At 44.2% G+C, this 20789-nt stretch overlaps 2 protein-coding genes across 2 annotated transcripts; one reads left to right on the top strand and one right to left on the bottom strand.

The window, feature by feature from the left end:
• Positions 1–458: 458 nt before the first annotated feature.
• On the bottom strand, positions 459–4343 carry LOC133888747 (uncharacterized). The gene is made up of 7 exons (XM_062329093.1): positions 2994–4343; positions 2815–2909; positions 2109–2732; positions 1843–1987; positions 1428–1664; positions 1025–1337; positions 459–845 (listed from the first exon to the last, which is right to left on the bottom strand). Exons 1-7 carry the CDS (start codon positions 4293–4295, stop codon positions 736–738), a joined length of 2826 nt encoding a protein of 941 aa, XP_062185077.1. The 5' UTR covers positions 4296–4343; the 3' UTR covers positions 459–735.
• Positions 4344–12596: 8253 nt separating this feature from the next.
• Positions 12597–15500, top strand: LOC133889819 (probable protein phosphatase 2C 43). The gene is made up of 5 exons (XM_062330297.1): positions 12597–12820; positions 12918–13350; positions 13935–14299; positions 14624–14860; positions 14946–15500. Exons 2-5 carry the CDS (start codon positions 13056–13058, stop codon positions 15198–15200), a joined length of 1152 nt encoding a protein of 383 aa, XP_062186281.1. The 5' UTR covers positions 12597–12820; positions 12918–13055; the 3' UTR covers positions 15201–15500.
• Positions 15501–20789: the final 5289 nt, after the last annotated feature.

The following is a 20789-nucleotide window of genomic DNA, read 5'->3' as shown; positions in this document are numbered from 1 at the left end:
TCTCGTACCCTCTCATATATATCTACCAAACAAACTATTAATACCAACTCATCCAATACTATCCCATACCATCATCCCATACAACTAAACCCTGCTCACTGTTTTGCGTGGAGAAAAAAGTGTGCAGTAGTCTTAGCGACACGTGAATCGCAATGATAAGACCCAGCACAGGACTAGTTTCCTATTCAACGAGGAAGATAAGAACCAGGCGTGCGCGGCTGCACAAAAAGGAAAGCGACAGTAAATCATTCAAAACCTTGTACCTGGTCCCAACCTAGATCATACCTTAGCTTACGTGCTACGTACGAATTCCAAGCCAGAGCTTCTCGAATTTGCTAAATGTCCTAATCCACCACCCAAACTTTGCAAGTGGAGAAGATCATTCGAACACTAAAAATACAAGGCTACACATAAAAATGGTCAGGTCTCTATCAAAACTCAAACGCATCATGTGATATTCACAGCCGGCGCCTCATCATATATCTGTGCAGAAAATGGATAAAAGAGGATACTGCACTGTACAGCGTACAGAACATACTACTGACGACCGTACTATATAGCCTTTGTCGTTCTCAGAGAACAAGTCAGGAGTTCAATCAAAGGGTTCTGAGCGAAACATGCAGCGCGTTTCATACACTTCCGCTGAATCCCCTTGCATGGATGTGACTTGTGAGAGGCCCCGGCGGCTTCTATACGGCTCCCGACGGCCGGCGGGCAGTCTTGCACAAGCCATTGTCATTCCCGGAGTTCGGCAGATAGTTGACCGGCCGTCCAAGTGAGCTCCGCGAGCTCGGCCAGGTGATCGCGCAGGCCGTCAGCCAGCAGCATCAGCAGGGCCCTGCAGTCTGCAACGCAACCAATCCATCGGTCACTTAACACTAATCTCGTGGCTTAATGAAGGGTGTTTGACTTTTGCCGGGTTGCCGATGTTATCGGGCAGAAACAGACGCTGATGATGTGACCAAAAAAATGAACGACTGTTCGTATCTTTTGAAACGAACAAAGACTGCACGTATCACCTCACCTGGGATCCTGCTGAAGTTGTGCAACGACACGGCGGCGAGGACCCTGTGCCGGGCCGGCCGGGCGGTGGCCATGCACTGCTTCAGCCGCGGGACGAGCGCCGAGAACGCGGCCAGCTGCATGTCCGTGGCGTCGAGCGACGCGAACGAGTAGCTCAGCCACCCTGCCGTCGTCAGGCACGCGCCCACCAGGTCGGCGTTGGGGGAGCCCAGGCACTTCGACAGCGCCTCGAGGAACTGTCTTCTCACGTTGCTGCCGAGGAGTACCGCGGTCACATGCCTCAGCCATGCCTCGTTTTCCGTTGTTTCCTTGTACTGATCACAGCAGAAAGGAACTTCAGAACTGTTCATTGATGTTTCAATACTCGGTACGGTTGTACGCCTGTGGGTGCAGACATTCAGTACCTGTAAGACAGCATCAGAACTGAGCGGCGTGACAGGTGAGTCGTTGATGAAACCGGCTTGTTTCAGCATCCATTCCTCAGCAAGAAGGTCGCCTGAGAAGGAGAAGTGCCCTCCCAACAACAGCAGAGCTTTCCGAGTGTTCGGCGCGACATTCTCCTCGGACAGGCAGCATCTCAGAGAGTGTGTGATGATCTTGGCAGCCTCTTCTCTGTGCATGCTGTCTTTGTGGGGCTCCACCTGACAGGCATTTCAGCACTAATTTGTCAGAGTTGATTGTGGAATTCCAGGTAATGTCAAACGCAGCATAAGGAGACGTCAAGGAATTTAGTTGGATTTTAACATTGAGATCGATATCAGTTCACGAAAATGGAAATTGAAATAAATGAGCTACAGATGCAGGACTAAATCAGCATACCAATGTATCAAAGTGTAACAGGAGAACAGCGACTGGGGCTTGTTCTTCCATCGGCAAGCTTCGGAGATGCTCGATTAGCACATTCATTGCCTCCACGATTTTCTCTGTTCCCAATCCACGCAGGAGCAATTCGAACATCTCCCTTCTGTGACAGTTAGAAATTTAGAACGTTGGGAATTGGGAAGCAAGATACAAGAGATGTTTCTTCATATCTCGAACAAGAAATAGAACTTCGTTTCAAATAAACAAAGGATAAAAAATAGAACCTTCTTAAGCAAAGCAGTTCAATTAGCAGACACACTGCAGTACTCCTTGTTGAAAACACTTCACTGTGCAGAAGCTGAAGAACACTTGAGCAATTGATCTTCATTGCCACGTAATTCCTGCAGCTGCCTTCAGCCCTGACGCAAAACAACAAGTGCTCAGATGCCCATGCCTTCTGGCCTTCTCCTCCTTCCTGAAACGTATCCAGAAGAAAGTCTATACCACCGATTGCCATAAGGTGCCTTCCCCTGTCAAGTTTTTCAGACATGACGCGAGCTGAACTAAGGACCTTGTCAATGACCGTTAGAGTCAACTTCTCTTCAAGCTTAGTGCTTTCAGAAATCAGGTTCTTGCAGTGTTCGGACTTCCAGTTATCGATCAAGCGTTTGAGCACACGGTTTGTGTCTGGAACTGACAAGCTCTCGAGTTCTTGACCTGTAACCGGGCACATCCTGAAGCCTCTATCTAACCACTGCATTATAGCGTGCCGCTCGAACGTCTGGCCTGTCTCAATTGTCACAGGACGGTTGAAGATCTGCCTCGTCAGTGGACAGAGGAAATCAATGGGAACGGTGGCGAAAATGGAGAGCTGGTCACCATCTGTGTCACTCTGGAGTGGCCCTTCACTGATAAGCTTACACGAAATCGCAGAGAGATCAGTATGGTATGCATGGGATGATTGGGTATTGTGGAGATAGTGGTTCGTACCAGAACTCGAGTGTAAGAAGGTCGATAGCTGAGATGTCAGAAATCAGCGGGTAACTTGTTGAAACATCTGATTCCTTGCTAGGCTCATCTTCAACCTGAGACTGTGAAACGTAAATTATCAGGAATTTTGGTGTATATCCCTATGAGCATGCGCGAAGATTTCAGGGAAACTTTCTTACCTGTGGTTCAGAGGTCTCTTTGCCTAACTTGTTAGGCATGGGCACGTTTTGTTCAGCCTGCAGCTTGGGAGTGTAGCTCCTTGCTTCACTGTCATCGCACTCCTGGAGCACGTTCTCTGTGTCTGCCGTTTGGCCATACACCTGTTCTTCCTCCTCGACCTCCTCAGACTGTCGCATCGTGTCGTCGTGCAAAAAATTGGCAGGACTCAGACTGCCGGAGCTAAACACGACATCCGAACTGATGTCATACGACGTCGACGCTGAGCACCTCAGCGTGCTGGCATGAACGGTGCTCGGAGGAGCAAGAACATCTGGGAGAGCCATGGCATCTGTGCGCCCCAGCAGCCAGTCTCTGTAGTAGCACGCGAGCGCACGTGTTCCACTGTCCAATACATCAACGAACATCTTCTCCACCTCCTTCACCCTTTCATCCGAGCTCACCGCCGCAGTCTCCCGGTCTCGCCACGCCCTGAGGTGCGAGAGGCCCGAGCGGAAGAGCCTGTCCCAGAGCGCGGGCAGCAGGACCGTGCGCGCCTCGTGCGGGGCCAGGCAGAAGGCCTCCAGGACGTGCACCGCGGCGGAGTGGTCCCTCTTCTGCAGCTTGGAGACGACGGACATGTAGAGGTGCGCGCACGCAGCGAGGCGCTGGTACGGGACGCCGGCCGCGGTCACCGCGTCCGCGTCCTTGGGGTCGAGTGACGCCATCTCGTGGAGCTTGAGGGAAGCGCGCTTCAGGTCGCGTGGGTCGAGGGCCTCCCTCGAGGCCCTCTCGATGGTCTGTGCGAGCACGCGGAGGTCCAGGACGGCGCGGTGGTTGGACTCGCCGAGGCAGGAGGTGCAGCCGGCGCGCAGCGACGCGCGGAAGCCCTCGTCCTTCACGAACCGCTTCACGGCTCCCGCGGCAAGGGAGATTAGCGCGTTGAGCGCGGACTCATCGAGGGCTGGTATCGCGGTAGAAGGGCCAGAACCCCTCCTGGCGCCGCCTCTATCGCTGTTGCCATTGTTGCTGTAGCTTCTCGCGCTCGTCAGCGACGCCGAAGACCTCCGCGTCGCGGTCGCGGCGCGCTCGATACCGGCATCGTCCCTGCTGCCACCGTTGGCATCGCCGTTCATGTCCCTCAGCCGGCTGCGGGTGAGCACGTCGGACTGCGACCGAGCGGGCTTGCCCGGGCGCCGGTGCTGGAGGGGCATGCTCACGGCTCTTGAGGCCGCCGGGGCGGAGTTGTCAGGCGGCTTGCGGCGGTTCTTGAAGCCGTCAGCGCTGAGGAGGTCACGGAGCAAGGACGACGCCGGGGGCGCCATTGGCGGGGAGTGAACGGCAGAGGTGATCGAAACGACTAAGAGGTGACTCTGCTATGCCTATCACTCGCAGGGCAACAGCAGCATCCTTCGTTGTTCGCATGGTACGTGACGGGCCTACGTGATGAAATGCGTGAAGGGGACGACGGGAAATGGTCGTGCGAGGTAGGTGTGCCAAATGGGGCTTTTGGCGGGACAGCGTCGGGCCGGCAGAGTTTTACAATTTTCTGGTTTGGCTGGTGTTTTTGTATGCACTCTGACCCCTCCCAAAACTTGCTGCGTCAAAGTGTTTGTGCGTCAGTGCGTGTCACATCTCGGATCAAATTTGGGTTTTGATCACCCTATCTCTATGGTGATGGTATTCCCGGAGGTATCTAGTATCTTGCAAAGGTGGATGTGCGGGCACTGGAGATCTTGGAGGGTGTAGAGTAGACTGTCTCTAACAATATTCTCTTTATTTCGTTCTCTTTTTGATTTTCTTCTCCATTTTCATTCCTTTTATTTCCTCTCATCTCTAACAGATTCCTTTCGAGGTGAATCGCGAAGAGAAAGGAGAGAGAATCCCGGTCTGGAGAGAATGACCTTGGGAATCTCTTCGCGACGGGAACCGTGAAAGGAAACCGTTGAAACGCTGAAGGGAACGAAAATCCCGTCGTGAAGGATTTTGACACCTGAAGGGAAACCGTTGGATCCGATACAGAGAGGCATAAAATCCAAGTATGATTAGATCTCAGGTTTGGACTATCGACTTCGACAAACTGCGATGGCGCCATAATCGTTTATCCTTTCTTTACTGCAACACTTCCTGGCCACTACGGGGCAATAGCTTTTTTTGTCATACTACCGGATAACGCTTGCACAATACCACCTATTAAATTTTCTCGCCAATTTGCCACGTAAACACGGTTGAAGACCGGTTTTCATCGCACACGGTAATTTTCCTGTTATAAATAGTAACTATGAGCTAAAAGAAGTGAAAAAAAGATGTCAATTTTTTACATGCTCTATAATTCATAAGTAACCCATTTTAACATATTTTTTATGCCTTTTTAGCTCATGATTACTGTTCACAATGCAAAGGTAATTGTACACGACGGAAACCGGGTTTTAACCGTATTTAGGTGGCAAATGGGCGAGAAAATTTGGTAGGTGGCATTTGGGGGCGAGCGCCATCCGATAGGATGGCAAAAAAAGCTATTGCCCCGGCCACTACTACCACGTCAGCATCATGCTGCGCGCACTACTGTAATTTGCCGGTATAGGTGCCGATCAGGCTGTCGCCACGTACAACGAAGGCCTGCAGCGCTAGAGAACCCGCGATCTTGCCGTATGATCTGGTCAGGTCTATTCAGAGTTTTTTTATTTTTATATTTATAACATAAATAATTAAATAAATAGACTTCTCATGAAAAAATTTATAAAAATAGATATTTACTATATTCTCGTAGGATGATTAAGCTCTTACCACCTAAGGCGGTAAGCTCCTACCCGTACGTGTATGGCTCTTATTGCCTCTTCAGAGGACGGCCCCTGTATGAGGAGTATTGTTTTGTCTCCAATTCCGCTCTCATCTTCTCTATTTAAAACAACGGTCTTATATTGTTTTAAAAATTATATAACTTTTTGTACGTGTTTTATAATTCATGTGCAACTCATTTTAATTATATTCACCCAAAAGACTTGTATAGAATTTAAACTAAAATTCTTCAAAAATAATGTTACTTTTATAACTCCTAATAATTGTTAGGGACTCAAATAAAATTTAAAAAATCTAAAAAAAATTCAATAATATTCTTATTATATGATGAATTAATTTTTAAAATTATTTATAGTCATAGGTTATATGATGAAAAAATGATTTCCTTTGTAATACTCCTTTGTAACACTTGTAATTTTGTGTTACTAGACACAATTCTTGTAGTTTTGTATTATAAATGACACAATACTTGTAATTTTATGGTACAAATAGCACATTCATATATTTACTAATTAGAGGCTCATTTTGGGGCCTCCACGTTAATCCTAAAAAAATCCTAGAATTTTTTTAAAAAAATAACAAAACATCCAACCGTCGAATTAATTGATTAACTAACTATAACCATGGATCAACAACCAGACAAAACAATATACAAGATTAAAAAATAAATCATAGAGTTCAGCCCTAAGACTATTTCTTGTCTTACCTTTCATTCTTTTTTTTAACAAGATTACGTTAGTAAACTCTAACTTAGTTACGTTAGCATCAACACAATTTTCCAAATCAATTAAAATATACTAATTAAATATGCGTGTAATCAAATATTACAAAATTAAAACAACAGAACACAAACATATTACGGATTATCACATAAAAATAATTTCAAAGAATTTATAATGTATTTCCAAAAAAAAAATAAGATACGGTGATGACATTAAAAATAATAATAATTTCAAAAAATCAAGAAACAAATAAAAATCATGCGTAACACATAAAATGAAAATTATAAATTAGATCTATTCACAAATAATAAACATGATTTCAATATTATGAACAAAAATTACATTTATATTTTATATTTCAATATTTAAATATAAATAGCTGATAAATTTTCGCATACAACACTTATTAACACAGATATCTATAATTCAATTGTCAGCTAAATTTCTAGCATGTGCAATCGCACGGATTGATGCGCTAGTACTGATAGTTTTGTGCAATTAACTCTTAATGATACCTTCCCCTCTATCTTAAAAAAGTAAATTTCACAAAATTACATTATGATTGTCAAAACTATCACAAAACTACATTTTTTGTCTCTTATTTCACAAAATCGTACTTACTTTATATTACTTTATCACAAAACTACACTTCTTTCGATTTAACTATCACAGTACTACACCTTTTCCCTCCTATTTCACAAAATCACACTTACTTTACATCGTTTTATCACAAAACTACACTTATATTACTATGAACAGCTTTGATAGGATGGGTCCACGCGTCATACTTACAGGTTTTAGCCCTCACCACTTACTAACGTGACCGACTATACAAATTAACAATTACTCATCAAGTTAGAAGATCCTATATGGTCTTTGAGCTCCTTCTATTGGAAGCTATAGACCTGGCATGAGTTTAATTCCTGGGTGCGAAAAAATAACGCTAACGAGGGTTAGCATTGCTGCCAACCCCTAGCGCCAATTGGGTGGCTAAATGTTACCATGCTAACCCCCACCAGCACTAATTTTTTACGCACAGGAATTAAACTCGTGCCAGATTGGTAGCTTCCAAAAGAATGAGCTCAAAAACCACGTTGGATCTGCTAACTTAGCGAGCAATTGTGACATGGCATAGTTGGTCACATCAGCAAACGGTGAGGGTTTAAGCCTGTAAGTATGACGGGTGTGACTATTTTATCAGATATGTTCATAGTAACAGAAGTGTAGTTTTATGATAAAGTGATGCATAGAAGTGTGATTTTGTGAAATATGATAGATAAAGTGTAATTTTATAATAGTTAAATCAAAAGAAGTATAATTTTACTATAAAATGATGCAAAGTAAGTTTGATTTTGTAAAATAGAAGAGAGAAAATATAGTTTTGTAATAGTTTTGATGATCGTCTTGTTGTTTTGCGAAATTTATTCAAAATGTTAGTGCCTTCCTTTGCATCCCATTACCCTAATTATAGGAACAAGATTGATGATTGAAGTGGGGGTAAATGTGTATCAACAATTTTTTTACAAAATCGATTGCCTTATCCTATTTGGATCACCCAACGTACCTCAAAATTCAAGCGGAAGTAAAAATCAAGAGAAGTTTTAATAAGAGAAAATTAAGGCAACACGACTCCATAGATGGTATATGAACCATAGGTTTTATTAAGATCAATCCATGTGTCTTAGTACTCGAAAGATCACAACTAGAAAAAAACTAAAAAAAAAGATAAACACCGAGCAGTGAAACTCTCCAAATTGATTGTTTAGAGACAAGTGAATTCAAGACTATGATCTCACAAGGTACGAAAATTTCAACCCGAAAACAAAAACAAAAATCAAAACCAGAAATGACAAACTTATACATAAGGCAAGGAAACCAAAAGAGGAAAACTAGAATGAGGGGAATTCAAACATATGAAATAAAATAAACTTCATTACTTAAAGAGGTCAGCCCTATTTTAAACGGATTACAAAGATTTACCTCTCAAAACTCTTACATGTTACATAGGCTAAGCATTTATCCTCCTCTCCACTAAAATCCTGACACAATATTTTCATATGGGTGACACACAGGGCTCAAATAGCTGTTTCATCCTCTCCCATAGCACTACCTCTCTATTTATATGCCTAGAAAACTTGACCACCAAGTTTTTTAGGTTTTTCTCAAAATACCTCCATCTCCTGTAGTATACTACTACATACTATCGTGAGCAATTTAGTCTATTTTCTTTTTTATTCATCGGACGACCGCGGAACATTTTATGACTTATCTTTGCCTCAACGCATGCTTCGCGATGGTACCACATACTCCTCCAGTCATCCCACGGTTTTAAGACCAAATTGCGAAACCCTAGCACACTTCTCAAAGCGTGTCTAGTTGCCACTTGCTTTCACCTGAAGCAAGCGCTCCGATGATGACGTTTGTCCTCCGTTTTGCGATCTTAACCGCCGGTAAGTCTCTCCCGCTCCTGATCTCTCGGTCCGCCTTATCACTTACACCGGTATCCCATTCGCTTAACTTTGTCATCACGCCATCTTCATCATCCGTTACATGCTTTGCTTGACTTTTATGTGTACAACTAGAATCATCTTTGACTGCGTCCGACCCTCTTGATCGTCCGACACCAAGCATCCGCTTAGCCTCGATCACTCGCCGTCGACCGTCATGTTGCATTCGTCACCTGCACACCATTAAACAAGTAAACACATTTCTTCATATTTTAAAATATCTTCAGGTTAGCACAAAATTAAAACTTCAACTCAGAGCACATTCTGCAGAAAATGTGAACATTAGAAGTTTCGGTGTGTTCTGCTCATGAACACCGGAAAATCTAATGAGTGTAATATTATTTGTTTCAGAAATTTTTTGCTCTCTATAAGAAAAGATCCAATAAAAATTTTCGTTGATCTCATATACATCACCGACTAATTTGGTGTGTGTAACAATCAACCGAACCACCCTTCTGCAACCTCTATGCAACAAAATGTTTAGTATATTCTCCAGTGTTCACAATCTCAACACCGGACTATTCGACGTACATAATCAAATTTAACGTCAAAAATCTCCTATCTGCAGAAAATACTTCGACGCTCTCAAAGTTCATCACCGTACCATCCGGTGTTTGTATTTATTTCTGCTTCAGTACTGAAAATACTCCGGTGATACCCTCCGGTGTAGCCACTATATTCACTATACCTTCCAATGCATTGATCTTCAATTTCATCTAAAAAATTACTGTATACAAGAAATAGTCTGGCAGTACACACTACCTATACTAAAACTTTCGATGAACACCGAAACATCCGGTATGTGTAATTTTTCTACATACAGAGAAGAATTCGCCAATTTCAAATACCGTCAACTCGAGTCAGACAAGAACAAGAACAAACCTCCACAAACACATGCTAAACAAGTTAAAAATATCAATTATTATCAATATCTCATTATATACCAATTAAGATACTTCTCTACTTAATTTCTCAACAGTACTGATTGCCGACCTATTTACTCACCGCTCATCTCCTCCACGTAGCATTTAGCCTGACGATTAGTACCTGTTGATGCATGATTTGCATAGAGAACCTTTACAGTACACCATGATACTAGATGATGGAGATTATCATTGTTGTGATCCAACCATCCATTTTAGTAGGTATTATTGTAATTATCTTGATACCCTTAGGGGTAATTACGTCATTGACTGATCGGACTTCGGACATTCGCCACCCATTATCGACCGACCGACAGAGAGTGGAAACCCTAATAAATGAAATGAACAGAATAAGTGAAAGCTTATCTGAAGAATAAACTAACATTTTGATCTTCCCTAATTAAACATATAATTTACAAGTTTATCATAGTTTTTTTTTCCAATTCTACCCTTATGATCCCCATGATACTATTTAATGATACCTATGATACTGATGGGCGATAGAGTATTATTGGGCCAATCTAAACCACCGGATAAAAAAAATAAACGGTATGCACTTATTTAGGTGTACCGTAAAAGTCCTCTTTGTATAAGCTTCCACGAAGCCACGCAAGTAACGTGGAAAGCTAGCCTACGATAGGGGTGGCGACTTCTGGCTCGATTCACGTCCGTTTCGACTTTCAGATCCCACTCACTGCCAGTAGTGTCAACTGTCAACACAGACCAGTAGCAGCAGTAACTCTAGCAGGGACGACTTACACATCACTGATCGCACCCATTGGAGATCGATGGATGTGTGCACCCTTATCAGGTTATCAGCCGGCCGGTGCACCTCTCCGTCACCGGCAGGACAAAGGCGACCAATCCTACCTAAAAGGGACCAGAGGCAGGGCTTGTACGCATGATCTCCAACTTGGAGAACGTAATAAGTCAAGCCGGGTAGCTGGACACCATGCAGTGTTGACCTGATTGATGGCACGAGTCGATGGGCAAGTTCAACCTCTGATTGATGCCCGACGGCGTCACCATCACAGCAAGTGTAGCTATGCCCTCTCATGTTTGCATTCAACTGGCAACACAGTGTGTCAACTAGGTTCCACGCTTACGACCAGCTAGATTATCACAAGCAGGGATTTTAATTTCGTTTAACAATTTTTTTATCGTGAAAAGACTAAAATTCACTGATTTTCACTTAAACTTTGATATTTTTTATCCTTCTCTAGTCGGGTCTCGTATGTTGTAAAAAATTCTGAAATTAGATATTTTATTTGGCTCTAAGTTTCCAAAATTCGTGAACTTTCAATCCCAGGTCGCGTGCAGCGATGAGAGGGGTTCTTGCTCTCGTTGCTGTCTTGACCGTCCGATTTCCACATCATCGATCGATTAGATGATGATCGATGCTACCCAAAACAGCTGGGGATTAATGCTGATGCACACACGCAAGAGTGCATCAGTGCGCGCGCCATCGAAGGTGCTGCTGAGCTCTGGGCACTGGCCGGCACACAAATGACGAGACGGCGCGAGCGCATGGTGGTGTCACAGGTTCCCAGTGACGAGAACTGTTTGACTCGTCTTTCAGCGGTGGCCCCGTTGCCTTTCCCTGCGCTTTCCTACCTGTAAAGCGGGAAATGCTATCCATCGCTTACGTACTTATCGTGATACTACCATGTAATAACACTGCTGTGCGCTGTTGGTCTGAATTATATAAAATCTCTTGTTTATCTGCTGCTGCTGCGATTTCTAGAAGGCCTTTCCTTCTTGAGAAAAAACGTAATCTTTTTCCAAGAGAGTGGGACGGTTGAGTCGGCTCGATGTCGCTGTCCGGTAAAGCTTTTTTCCTGTGCTTGTGGAGCTGTTGGAGCTGTAATCTCTTGCTTTGCATTGTCCGGGTCTGTGCACTAGTGAATCACCTGACCCTTCCTTGGTAATCGTCAAAAGAATTCTCCAAAGTGAAAAAAGATTATGTGCACAACTCTGGTTTTCAGAGAAACCTGTGTGTTATAAGACCTTTTACGTTGCGTTTCAGAGCTTCTGAAAGGCTTGTTTCAGCAGAAATGGGGGGAAATAAGGGAAAAGATAAAGCGAGGTCAAAGGCTCCTGAACCAATCACGATCAGGACCGCGCTTTACTTGCTTTTTCTATTGCGCTTTTTGCACTTTCTAATTGATCACAAGCTCTCCGTAAATCTCCATTATATAAAATATGAGTAGGTTCTTGCATCAAATTTTTTTTTACTCTCCTCTTATATAATAAAAATTTATAAAATTTAAATAATTTACTTATTTTTATTATCCATCCTTATGTTTCATCCTCCTAGCCTCTTTACCAGTTACGAATAAAAGATATTTTACTGTTAAAAATAAACAAAGAAATTAGAAGATAAATTAACGAATAATCTCCTCATTTTTTTTAATTTATTTGAAATCAAACTACGATATTGCTCATAATATATTCGTTTAAAGACGCTACTATAACACATCAATATCTCTATGTATTAAGTTTACGTTTAATATTATCGTGTCTAATGTTAACATTTTTAATATTTATATTTTCAATCCCTCGTGTGTTACCCAGTCCTTTCCGTGAAACAATCGTACAAAATAGGTAAAGGGCCCACACCTATGCACACTCAGCGGAGCGTACGACTACGAACGCCTCCCCCCCCCCCCCCCCCCCACACCGCTTAAAGAACTCCCCGTTCCCTCCTCCTCCAGCCTCGCGAATCGCGAATTCGCGATCCACATCGGAACACCACCGGTCCCGAGGTCGTCTCGCACCAAATCCTAAATCTCTGTTGAGTTTGGTATCTTCGGAGAATCTGGCCGCGCTGCCGACTCTTGGGCTGGCATGTCGCGATGGTCGCGTTCCTGGTCCTCCCGTGGAAATTGCGCGCGTTAAGGTGCGGGAGGCGGAGATTATTTGTAACAGCTACCGTACGGCCGTCTCCTCCGCCTTGCTGTAGCTAACCAAAGGTCTAAATTTTCGCTGCTTTTCAGGTGAAATTGGGTGAGTATTGGTGTGCAGTGGGCAAGAAAACCACATCGTTGCGCCGCCCTCGAGTTATTTGGTGTTCTTGTCTTCGGCGGGGAGACGGGGGAGGAGGAACAGAAGCGAGCCTAGGAGGGAGATGAAGGATGTGGCCTTGGCTGGAGAGGATTGCGTCCGCGTGCTGGGACCGGGTCCGGAGGTACGCGCTTACGAGGAAGGATGAGGACGACGGCGACGCCGACGAGCTGCTGTGGTCGAGGGACCTGGGGCGGCACGCGGCAGGCGAGTTCTCCTTCGCCGTGGTGCAGGCGAACGACGTGCTGGAGGACCACAGCCAGGTCGAGACAGGCGGCGCCGCCACCTTCATCGGCGTCTATGACGGCCACGGTGGCGCGGAGGCGTCCCGCTTCATATCCAACCACCTTTCTGCGCACATCGTCCGTACGTGGTCCCTCTCCACAGAAATCCAACCAATTTTACCCTCTTGGGCTCTGTGCAGTGTTGTTCACCAGCCGGTGGATTGAAAGTTTGGTTAGATTTGATAGTCTTGAATATTAGCGTTGAATTGTTTCATATTGATGCCTTTGATGCAGTTATTTTCCAGAGCTGCATGTGCCAATAGTGCAATGACTATTTTCATTTGTACGGGAGCAATGTTTTAGTCACTTGCTCTAGCCAATCTAATGTTGTATCATGAATAGAGTGGGGAATGAAATAGGGTCTAACTATTATTTGTATCACTGTGATTGCGAACGGGAGACTTTTATTTGTCCTGCTTGTTTATAGTACTGATTAGGCACAACATAGATTAAGTGTTTTCGTTCATCTGTCCAACTCCACGCTTGTGGTAATTTTTTTTGGGAAGCAACCACGCTTGTGGGAATGGCTGCAAATTTACGTTACTATTGATAATTTCTTAGAGTACCACCTCACACATAAGCTGATTCTTGTTGCTTTTAGTCTCGAACACCTTTCATACAACCCGCCTGTGAAAATTAGCTGATGCTAACCGGTTATCAATACAGGTCTTGCCCAAGAATATGGAACAATGTCTGAGGATGTTGTTCGAAACGCTTTTTCTGCTACAGAGGAAGGCTTCTTGTCGCTTGTGCGCAGGACACATTTAATAAAACCTTCTATGGCTACTATTGGATCTTGCTGTCTGGCTGGTATCATATGGAGAGGGACACTCTACCTGGCCAATCTTGGTGATTCTCGGGCAGTCGTTGGTTGTTTGAATGGATCAAACAAAATTGTTGCTGAGCAGTTAACAAGAGACCACAATGCAAGCATAGAAGAAGTTAGGCAGGAGCTTAGATCTCTTCATCCTGATGATTCACAAATTGTTGTTCTTAAGAATGGTGTTTGGCGCATCAAAGGCATTATACAGGTAGGCAACATTTTTTTGTGACATGTGTTGTATTTATGATGCTTGTGGTTATGCTGGATAAAATTAGTGAAATCAAAGTAAGTTGTAACCCTGTTATTGTAGTGGCAGGAGACAGCTAATTTTATACTTTTGATACATCTAACATAGGGACAGAAAATAGTCTTTAAATTACTAATTATGACAATAAAAAAGTGATCACTATGTCTAAAACTGTAGCGCTGTGTTCAATACTACTCTTTCTTGTATGATGACATCCGAGACTTCATCAATTTTGCTGAAAACTTCTTCTTCGAACATTTTTTTCTTTCTGATTTACTCTCTTAGGTTTCAAGATCTATAGGTGATGCATACTTAAAGAAGCGAGAATTCGCTCTTGATCCATCCACAGCTCGTTTCCACCTCTCTGAACCTCTCCGTCGACCTGCTCTGACGTCAGAGCCATCTATATGTACGAGAGTTCTTGGTTCACAAGATAGTTTTTTGATCTTTGCGTCGGATGGATTATGGGAGCACCTCACAAACCAGCAAGCTGTTGAAATTGTCTACAATAATCCACGAGTAGTACGTCTTTGCTCTCTCTCCCTCTCTCTAATGAATCGACTTTTTTTGTGCCGATGCTGAATTCTGTTTTCCTTGGTTTTTGTAGGGTATTGCAAGGAGACTAGTAGAAGCAGCTTTAAAAGAAGCTGCAAGGAAGAGGGAAATGATGTATAATGATATTAAGAAACTTGATAAAGGAGTCCGTCGCTACTTCCATGATGACATCACAGTTGTAGTTGTCTTCATCGATCATGAGCTGCCGCAGGAGGGTTCTTCTGCTTCTGTTCCTGAACTTTCAGTTCGTGGGTTTGTTGATTCAGGAGGCCCCTCTAGCTTTTCAGGGTTGAATGGTATTACTTGACATGCTGCTTAGTGATCTTGGTGCCTGTCATCCTGATGTAACATTAAACAGGGTCTTCTTTTGGTTCTGTTCTTGCATAGTGCTTTCGACTGTATTTACTTGAGGCCATCTTGGAATGCCATTTCATTCTTGGTAATGTCTGGCTAAAGTACTTTTCCATCTTCCTAAAGAATAAGCACAGCACCTTGTTAGCTCAGTGCTCATTGCATATCAGTAAAGATTATGTTATTGCGAACTATCTGCGTGAGTATTGATCAGTTTGATTTCGTATTGTCTGAATCTAAATGGGAGTTAATGTTATGATTCTCGTATCCTAATTGTGCTGTGCTGGTGGAGAGTTGAGACTAGTTTATTTTTTCCATAGTTGTTATGACGATGTGACGAGATGCAGTGATCCTCTACTTTCACATCTATATCATGTGGCGTGATGACACCGTACACATATTGCCGTGACGACACCATCATACACATCACCGTGGCAAATACATACATCATATATGCATCACAATCTACCACTACCGATCACTAAAACACTAGAGGACAGACCTTACTAACTTACTAGAACAGAGCTAGAACTAGAGTATATACACCATAGTTGTTCAGAACAATGTAGAGAGAGAAGGACCTTAATCAGAAGAGAGTACAGCTACAGACCATAGCCCATTATTTTTCCTCCCATTATTAGCCAAACAAAAGCAGGAGTCCACTAAACTAATACACTACCTCCCATTATTTTTCCTAGCAGTAAAGTTTTCCCTTCCCGTACAAGTAGCCGCCATCTCTTCCCAAGCAGCCTCCATCCTCCCTCTCGTCTCCCCCCCCCCCCCCCCTCCTCTCCAGACGGCATCCATCCTCCCTCTCCTCTCTTCCCCCTTCTCACCAGGCAGGCGGAGCAGCGGGCGGGCAGACCTGTAGCAGGGGCGGATGGCATCACGACAAGGCGGAGGAGATCCCAGATCCGAACGGGAGAGATCCAGGTGAGGGCAGGCGGAGGCCGAAGGGCAAGGCGGGGGCCGGGCGGAGGCCAGAGGGCAAGGCGGAGGGTCATGCAGACGCCATAGACGTTGAAGAGCTACGAGGAGGACCTTGACAGCAACCATATTGGACTCGACGTCAACAGCATCGAATCCGTTGCACAGTATCCACCTAATAATGTTTCTACCTTCCTGCTACCACGGTTAATTCCGGCTGTTGACAGTGGAAGCGATGCAGTTGAGTAACAGAAGGCTGCATGCTGTTATACAAGCTTGGCTTATTGATCTGTCAAAGTATCTCCTGGAGGACATATATGTGGGGTTTGCAGGTTCAACCGGTGAATTCACTGAACTGAACCGGACAAAGTCTTGGAAATTTATCACAATCGACGACGCTGACAGTGGAGAAGGATATGCGAGAAAGGAGAAGATCTCAGCGAAGGAGAAGGCTAGCGTATAGCAGTATGGAGGTGATGAACGATGTGCCATCAATGCATCAGCCCGCCCGCGTCCAGTTGCCTTATCACGTGCTGGTTCGCCTGCTCGTTGAGAAGCTCCTCCAGTTGCTGGGACTCGGGGAGCGGCGCCTCCGTCCATCTCGCCGCGTCCGCCACCACCGTCTGCTCCTTGTCGAGGGCGGCGTACTCATCCCTCAGCAGCATGTCCGGCACGACACAGCCAACGTGCCCGCCGAGGCCGCACTCCCTGCACGCGTAGAACCACATCGCCGTGCTGTACCCCTTGCGGCACACCACGCAGAAGTCGAACGAGCCCATGTCCCTCCTCGGGTCCTCGTAGATGAGCGTGAGCCGGTGGCGGTGCGCGGCCGGCGCGGTGGCCGCTCCCGGCAGCGCGGCGCACGGGAGGTGGAGGTCGAACCCGCACGGCTCGCAGTAGAAGGACCACGAGTAGCCGATATGGCGGCACGCGCGGCACAGGTGGCAGCCGTACTCTCCCGCCGGCGTGAGCAGGAGGGCTGGGTTAGGTCGTGCTCCGGGTGCGACGGGTGGCGGATCGTGCGGCCGAACCGTGCGCACGACAGGTGCAGCACGTAGCGGCACGGCGCGCACTGGTAGACCGGTGCACGCGAAGCAGCAGGCGTGGCATTGTGGCGGCGCCGTGTCGCTGGCGAGGTCGGTGATGTGGAGAGGGTGGCGGTGTCTGATGAGGATCAAGGTTTTGTCCTCTTGATTCAACCGCTCCATTTCTATGTGTTTCTCTCGGTTCTTGTTGGATTGTTCTTGTTCCTTTTCCTTATTCATTGGTCTCAGTCGTGTGACTTCCCCACGTTCAACTACTCCACTCCTCCCTCCCTCGGTTCCTCCCGAGCGCGTACCAAACAATCCAAGAACTTTCAACTCACATAAAAAAAAGAGCTTTGAGGTCATAAATCGTGTCTTCTAACTTGCAAAATAGTAATTTAAAACAGTGACGATTAGATTTGATCATACCTTCTAACTTGAAGAATAGTAATCTGGAGCAGTCGTGATTAGATCGGATCACCCCCTTTCTTCCCATCCTCACACTGCCTTCCTAGCGACCAATTGACTTCCCTTGCATTGCATGTCTAGATGTTTTAGTTAGAAGGGGTAGGAAGTGTGGGTTATCTTATCCGTCTATCTCTTTTACTTATATTTATTCATCTATTGATTCTCTTATATACATTATAATTTTTTTAACACAAATCTCAATATAAATAAACGGTTTTAATAGCACATACGTGCAGAAGTGCTAGTGGAATTTCCTATGGGTATTGGTGAGGTGTGTGAAGGGGATGGAAGAGGGGCGGCGGGGCATATCAGCGCTGGGGCTAACTTCAGCGGTGTATGTTTCCTAATGCTACAGTGCAAATGCCGATTCTCTCGCCCCGCATCTGGCGCCCAATGGAGTCCGTTTCGGTCGCTACATTGATGCGAGATTGACTCGACCTGGAGAGATGAACGACAAATTTGAGGTATTCTCTCTCCTCTCCTCAACACTATTCATAGAGGATGATTGTGAGTCCGAAGAAAAGAGGAGAGTAATAGAAGGAAAAAATATGGTATCTGCTGGAAATAGAAAAAATTGGAGATACTATAATAGTATTAGAGAATATTGTAATAGTGTTATTTTTTTTATAAATGGAAGTATTTCATTAAGCATATGAAATGGTTCCTAGCCTCTGCATTTTGCAATGCATTTGCTGGACATTATTACACTGGTTTTGCTATTGTAGGCTTGTCCACATGATAGCACAACAACACAAACATAAAGTAGAGGTTTAACAAATAGCATGTTTTCATCCTAAACACTTATTCTATTGCGAAACCTGCAGCCAAACTTGGCGAAGATGTCCATTGTCGTTGTCTCTAGAAATCGGCATGCATGGTGCATTGTTACTCGCATCTCTTCCTTTTGAAGTAGCGATCAAAATCTGATCCAGTACATGACCCTGTATATATTTGCTGTATATATTTGCATGGAAGTATGAGTTGTTGCTCCATAAAAAATATTATTATTTCGAGTAAGCCAAATAGCCCAACACATAGCAGTAGTTCCAACTAAAATTTGTTTCTTAAGGCCATTCCCTATTCCGTTAAGCCAAGGTCTAAACATATGTTGAACACTAGTCGAAGGGTTTAGTCCAAATGAAATTTGAGTAATTCGCCAGATAAACTTAGCATAATTGCAATCGAAGGAAAGATGTTGGACAATTTCATTAAAACTATAAAAGCAACACTTTTCATCCCCTTACCAATTTCTCTTACCTAAGATATCTTTTGTAAGAATTACCTCTCTACATAAATACAATAGGAGAAACTTAATCTTAGGTGGAATTTTTAGTCTCTATATTAAGTGATTATTACCTATGTACTTGGTATTAATAGCTGCCCTATACATCGAATTAACAAAGAAAAGACCAGTATTATATAAATCTCAAACAAACATATCCCGGTCATTATTTAGTTGAATAGCATGGACTCTATCTTGCAAACTTTGTGTGAGAAATCATCTAAATAGTATTCAAGCTAATCATTAGGACGATCATTTTCTATAAGGACGCTCATATTGATTAACTAGAATACCATTCCGGTAGTCCAGCATGTGTTTACTTTCAAGATCGAAACACACGTCTTTACAACAAGCGCATCATCACAAGACATAATAAAGAGCGAGCAGTTAAATTAAATTACAAGTCTTTAAGTAAATTAAACTTTACAACAAAATATATAACCCAGATATTTGTTAGAGTAGTTATGCAGCGGAATAAGTTATATGACGATAAAAGATGGGTAGCATTGTTTGCCCTAAGGCATCACCCAAAAATAACAACACACGAGTAGAATGACACTACTCCTACCCGTTGCCAACACCGTCAGACGTAAAGTAGCCAAAAATTAAATCTTACTCACCTGAAAAGAAAACAAAGTATGTGAGTATGAAAATACTCGCAAGACTTATTCCATAATAGACACTTATAAATAGCTCGACTGTAAGGAGAATGTATATAGGTAAGTAGTAAGAACTCGGCTACAAAGGTTAAGTAACTTTATATGCAAAAGTGATTTGGACTCAAGTGTAAGCATCTACACCTAACCAAAACACCATTGTATCTTGAGATCATCAACATAACAAAGCTATAACTTATACCATATTACTTGTTATCAACAACACCAACCACTTCTCAACATACCATCATAATATCCCGATATCGAAGACTCTACGATTGATGTAAATGGACAGAAGCATGCTCATAACCGAGAGCGCAATAATCCGATCTTACACGCTGCAAGGGGTACATCTTTACCCACACGAGACGAGGATCATTCGGCTTGTGCTACCCACTAAAGTACACACAAGGGGTACTCGTGATAACCTTTTCCAATTGAGTCCCGACTGTTTAAACATTTACCTATAGGTGCGGAGGTCCACTAGGGCTACTCTCTACCATATTGTGAATTGGCGCCATTAAACAATGAGTTGCCACCACAACCATAGGACTGATGGTCGCTTGCGTATCGCTCTCCTCTAAAATTAGGGTAGTGTCCACAATGGTACTAATATGAGCGTCCTCTACCATAGCCACGATCGCCACGACCTTGCCCATAGATGTCACCTCCATGCCCCGGATGAAAACCTGACCCTCCACCATACTTGCCGCCACCCTGGTTGTACCATTCTTGTCCCTACTTGTAGCCACCTCTGCGATCCTCACCTGCACACCCACCATTGCCAAGTGCTCCTCGGACACCAGTTCCTCGATCTCTATGTGCATTTCCTCCAAGCGTGGTATTCTCCATCGCCTTCCTTGCCGCCACACCGTACAGGAGCGAGGGACAAATAGGATTTGTCGCTGGTTTTTTGAACAAACTCACAAGGGTAGGTTTCTTCGAGATCAGCAGTGTCATTTGTTTTGGCTGGGGTGGCTTCCCAGCAATAGCGAACAGATAAGGTAAACCCTCTGGTGGATGGAACCAGTGACTAAAAGATCCATTGGTGATTAGCACCTCCCTAATCGACGCAGCTGATCAGGCCCATGAGGCGTCAGGTTAGGTGCTATTTGATTTTTTGCCGAATTGTGGAAACTTGGTTCCTAAATTGGCTCCACTTCATTGAAAGGAGTTGGCCGTATAGG

Source organism: Phragmites australis, chromosome 13 (assembly GCF_958298935.1).
Source record: "Phragmites australis chromosome 13, lpPhrAust1.1, whole genome shotgun sequence".
In the NCBI taxonomy this organism is placed as follows: Eukaryota; Viridiplantae; Streptophyta; class Magnoliopsida; order Poales; family Poaceae; genus Phragmites; species Phragmites australis.
The sequence above is the reverse complement of the archived record's forward strand: the minus strand, read 5'-3'. Positions and strand labels throughout refer to the sequence as shown.

What these genes read in the sequence shown, in the direction of transcription:
- LOC133888747 (XM_062329093.1), bottom strand. Translation starts at nt 4,295, where the DNA reads ATGGCGCCCCCGGCGTCGTCCTTGCTCCGTGACCTCCTCAGCGCTGAC. An exon ending in AAGAGACCTCTGAACCACAG is followed by an intron (nt 2,910 to 2,993) that starts GTAAGAAAGTTT and finishes TCACAGTCTCAG; the next exon opens with GTTGAAGATGAGCCTAGCAA. An exon ending in TGTTACACTTTGATACATTG is followed by an intron (nt 1,665 to 1,842) that starts GTATGCTGATTT and finishes AATGCCTGTCAG; the next exon opens with GTGGAGCCCCACAAAGACAG.
- LOC133889819 (XM_062330297.1), top strand. Translation starts at nt 13,056, where the DNA reads ATGTGGCCTTGGCTGGAGAGGATTGCGTCCGCGTGCTGGGACCGGGTC. An exon ending in GCATCAAAGGCATTATACAG is followed by an intron (nt 14,300 to 14,623) that starts GTAGGCAACATT and finishes TTACTCTCTTAG; the next exon opens with GTTTCAAGATCTATAGGTGA. An exon ending in TCTACAATAATCCACGAGTA is followed by an intron (nt 14,861 to 14,945) that starts GTACGTCTTTGC and finishes TGGTTTTTGTAG; the next exon opens with GGTATTGCAAGGAGACTAGT.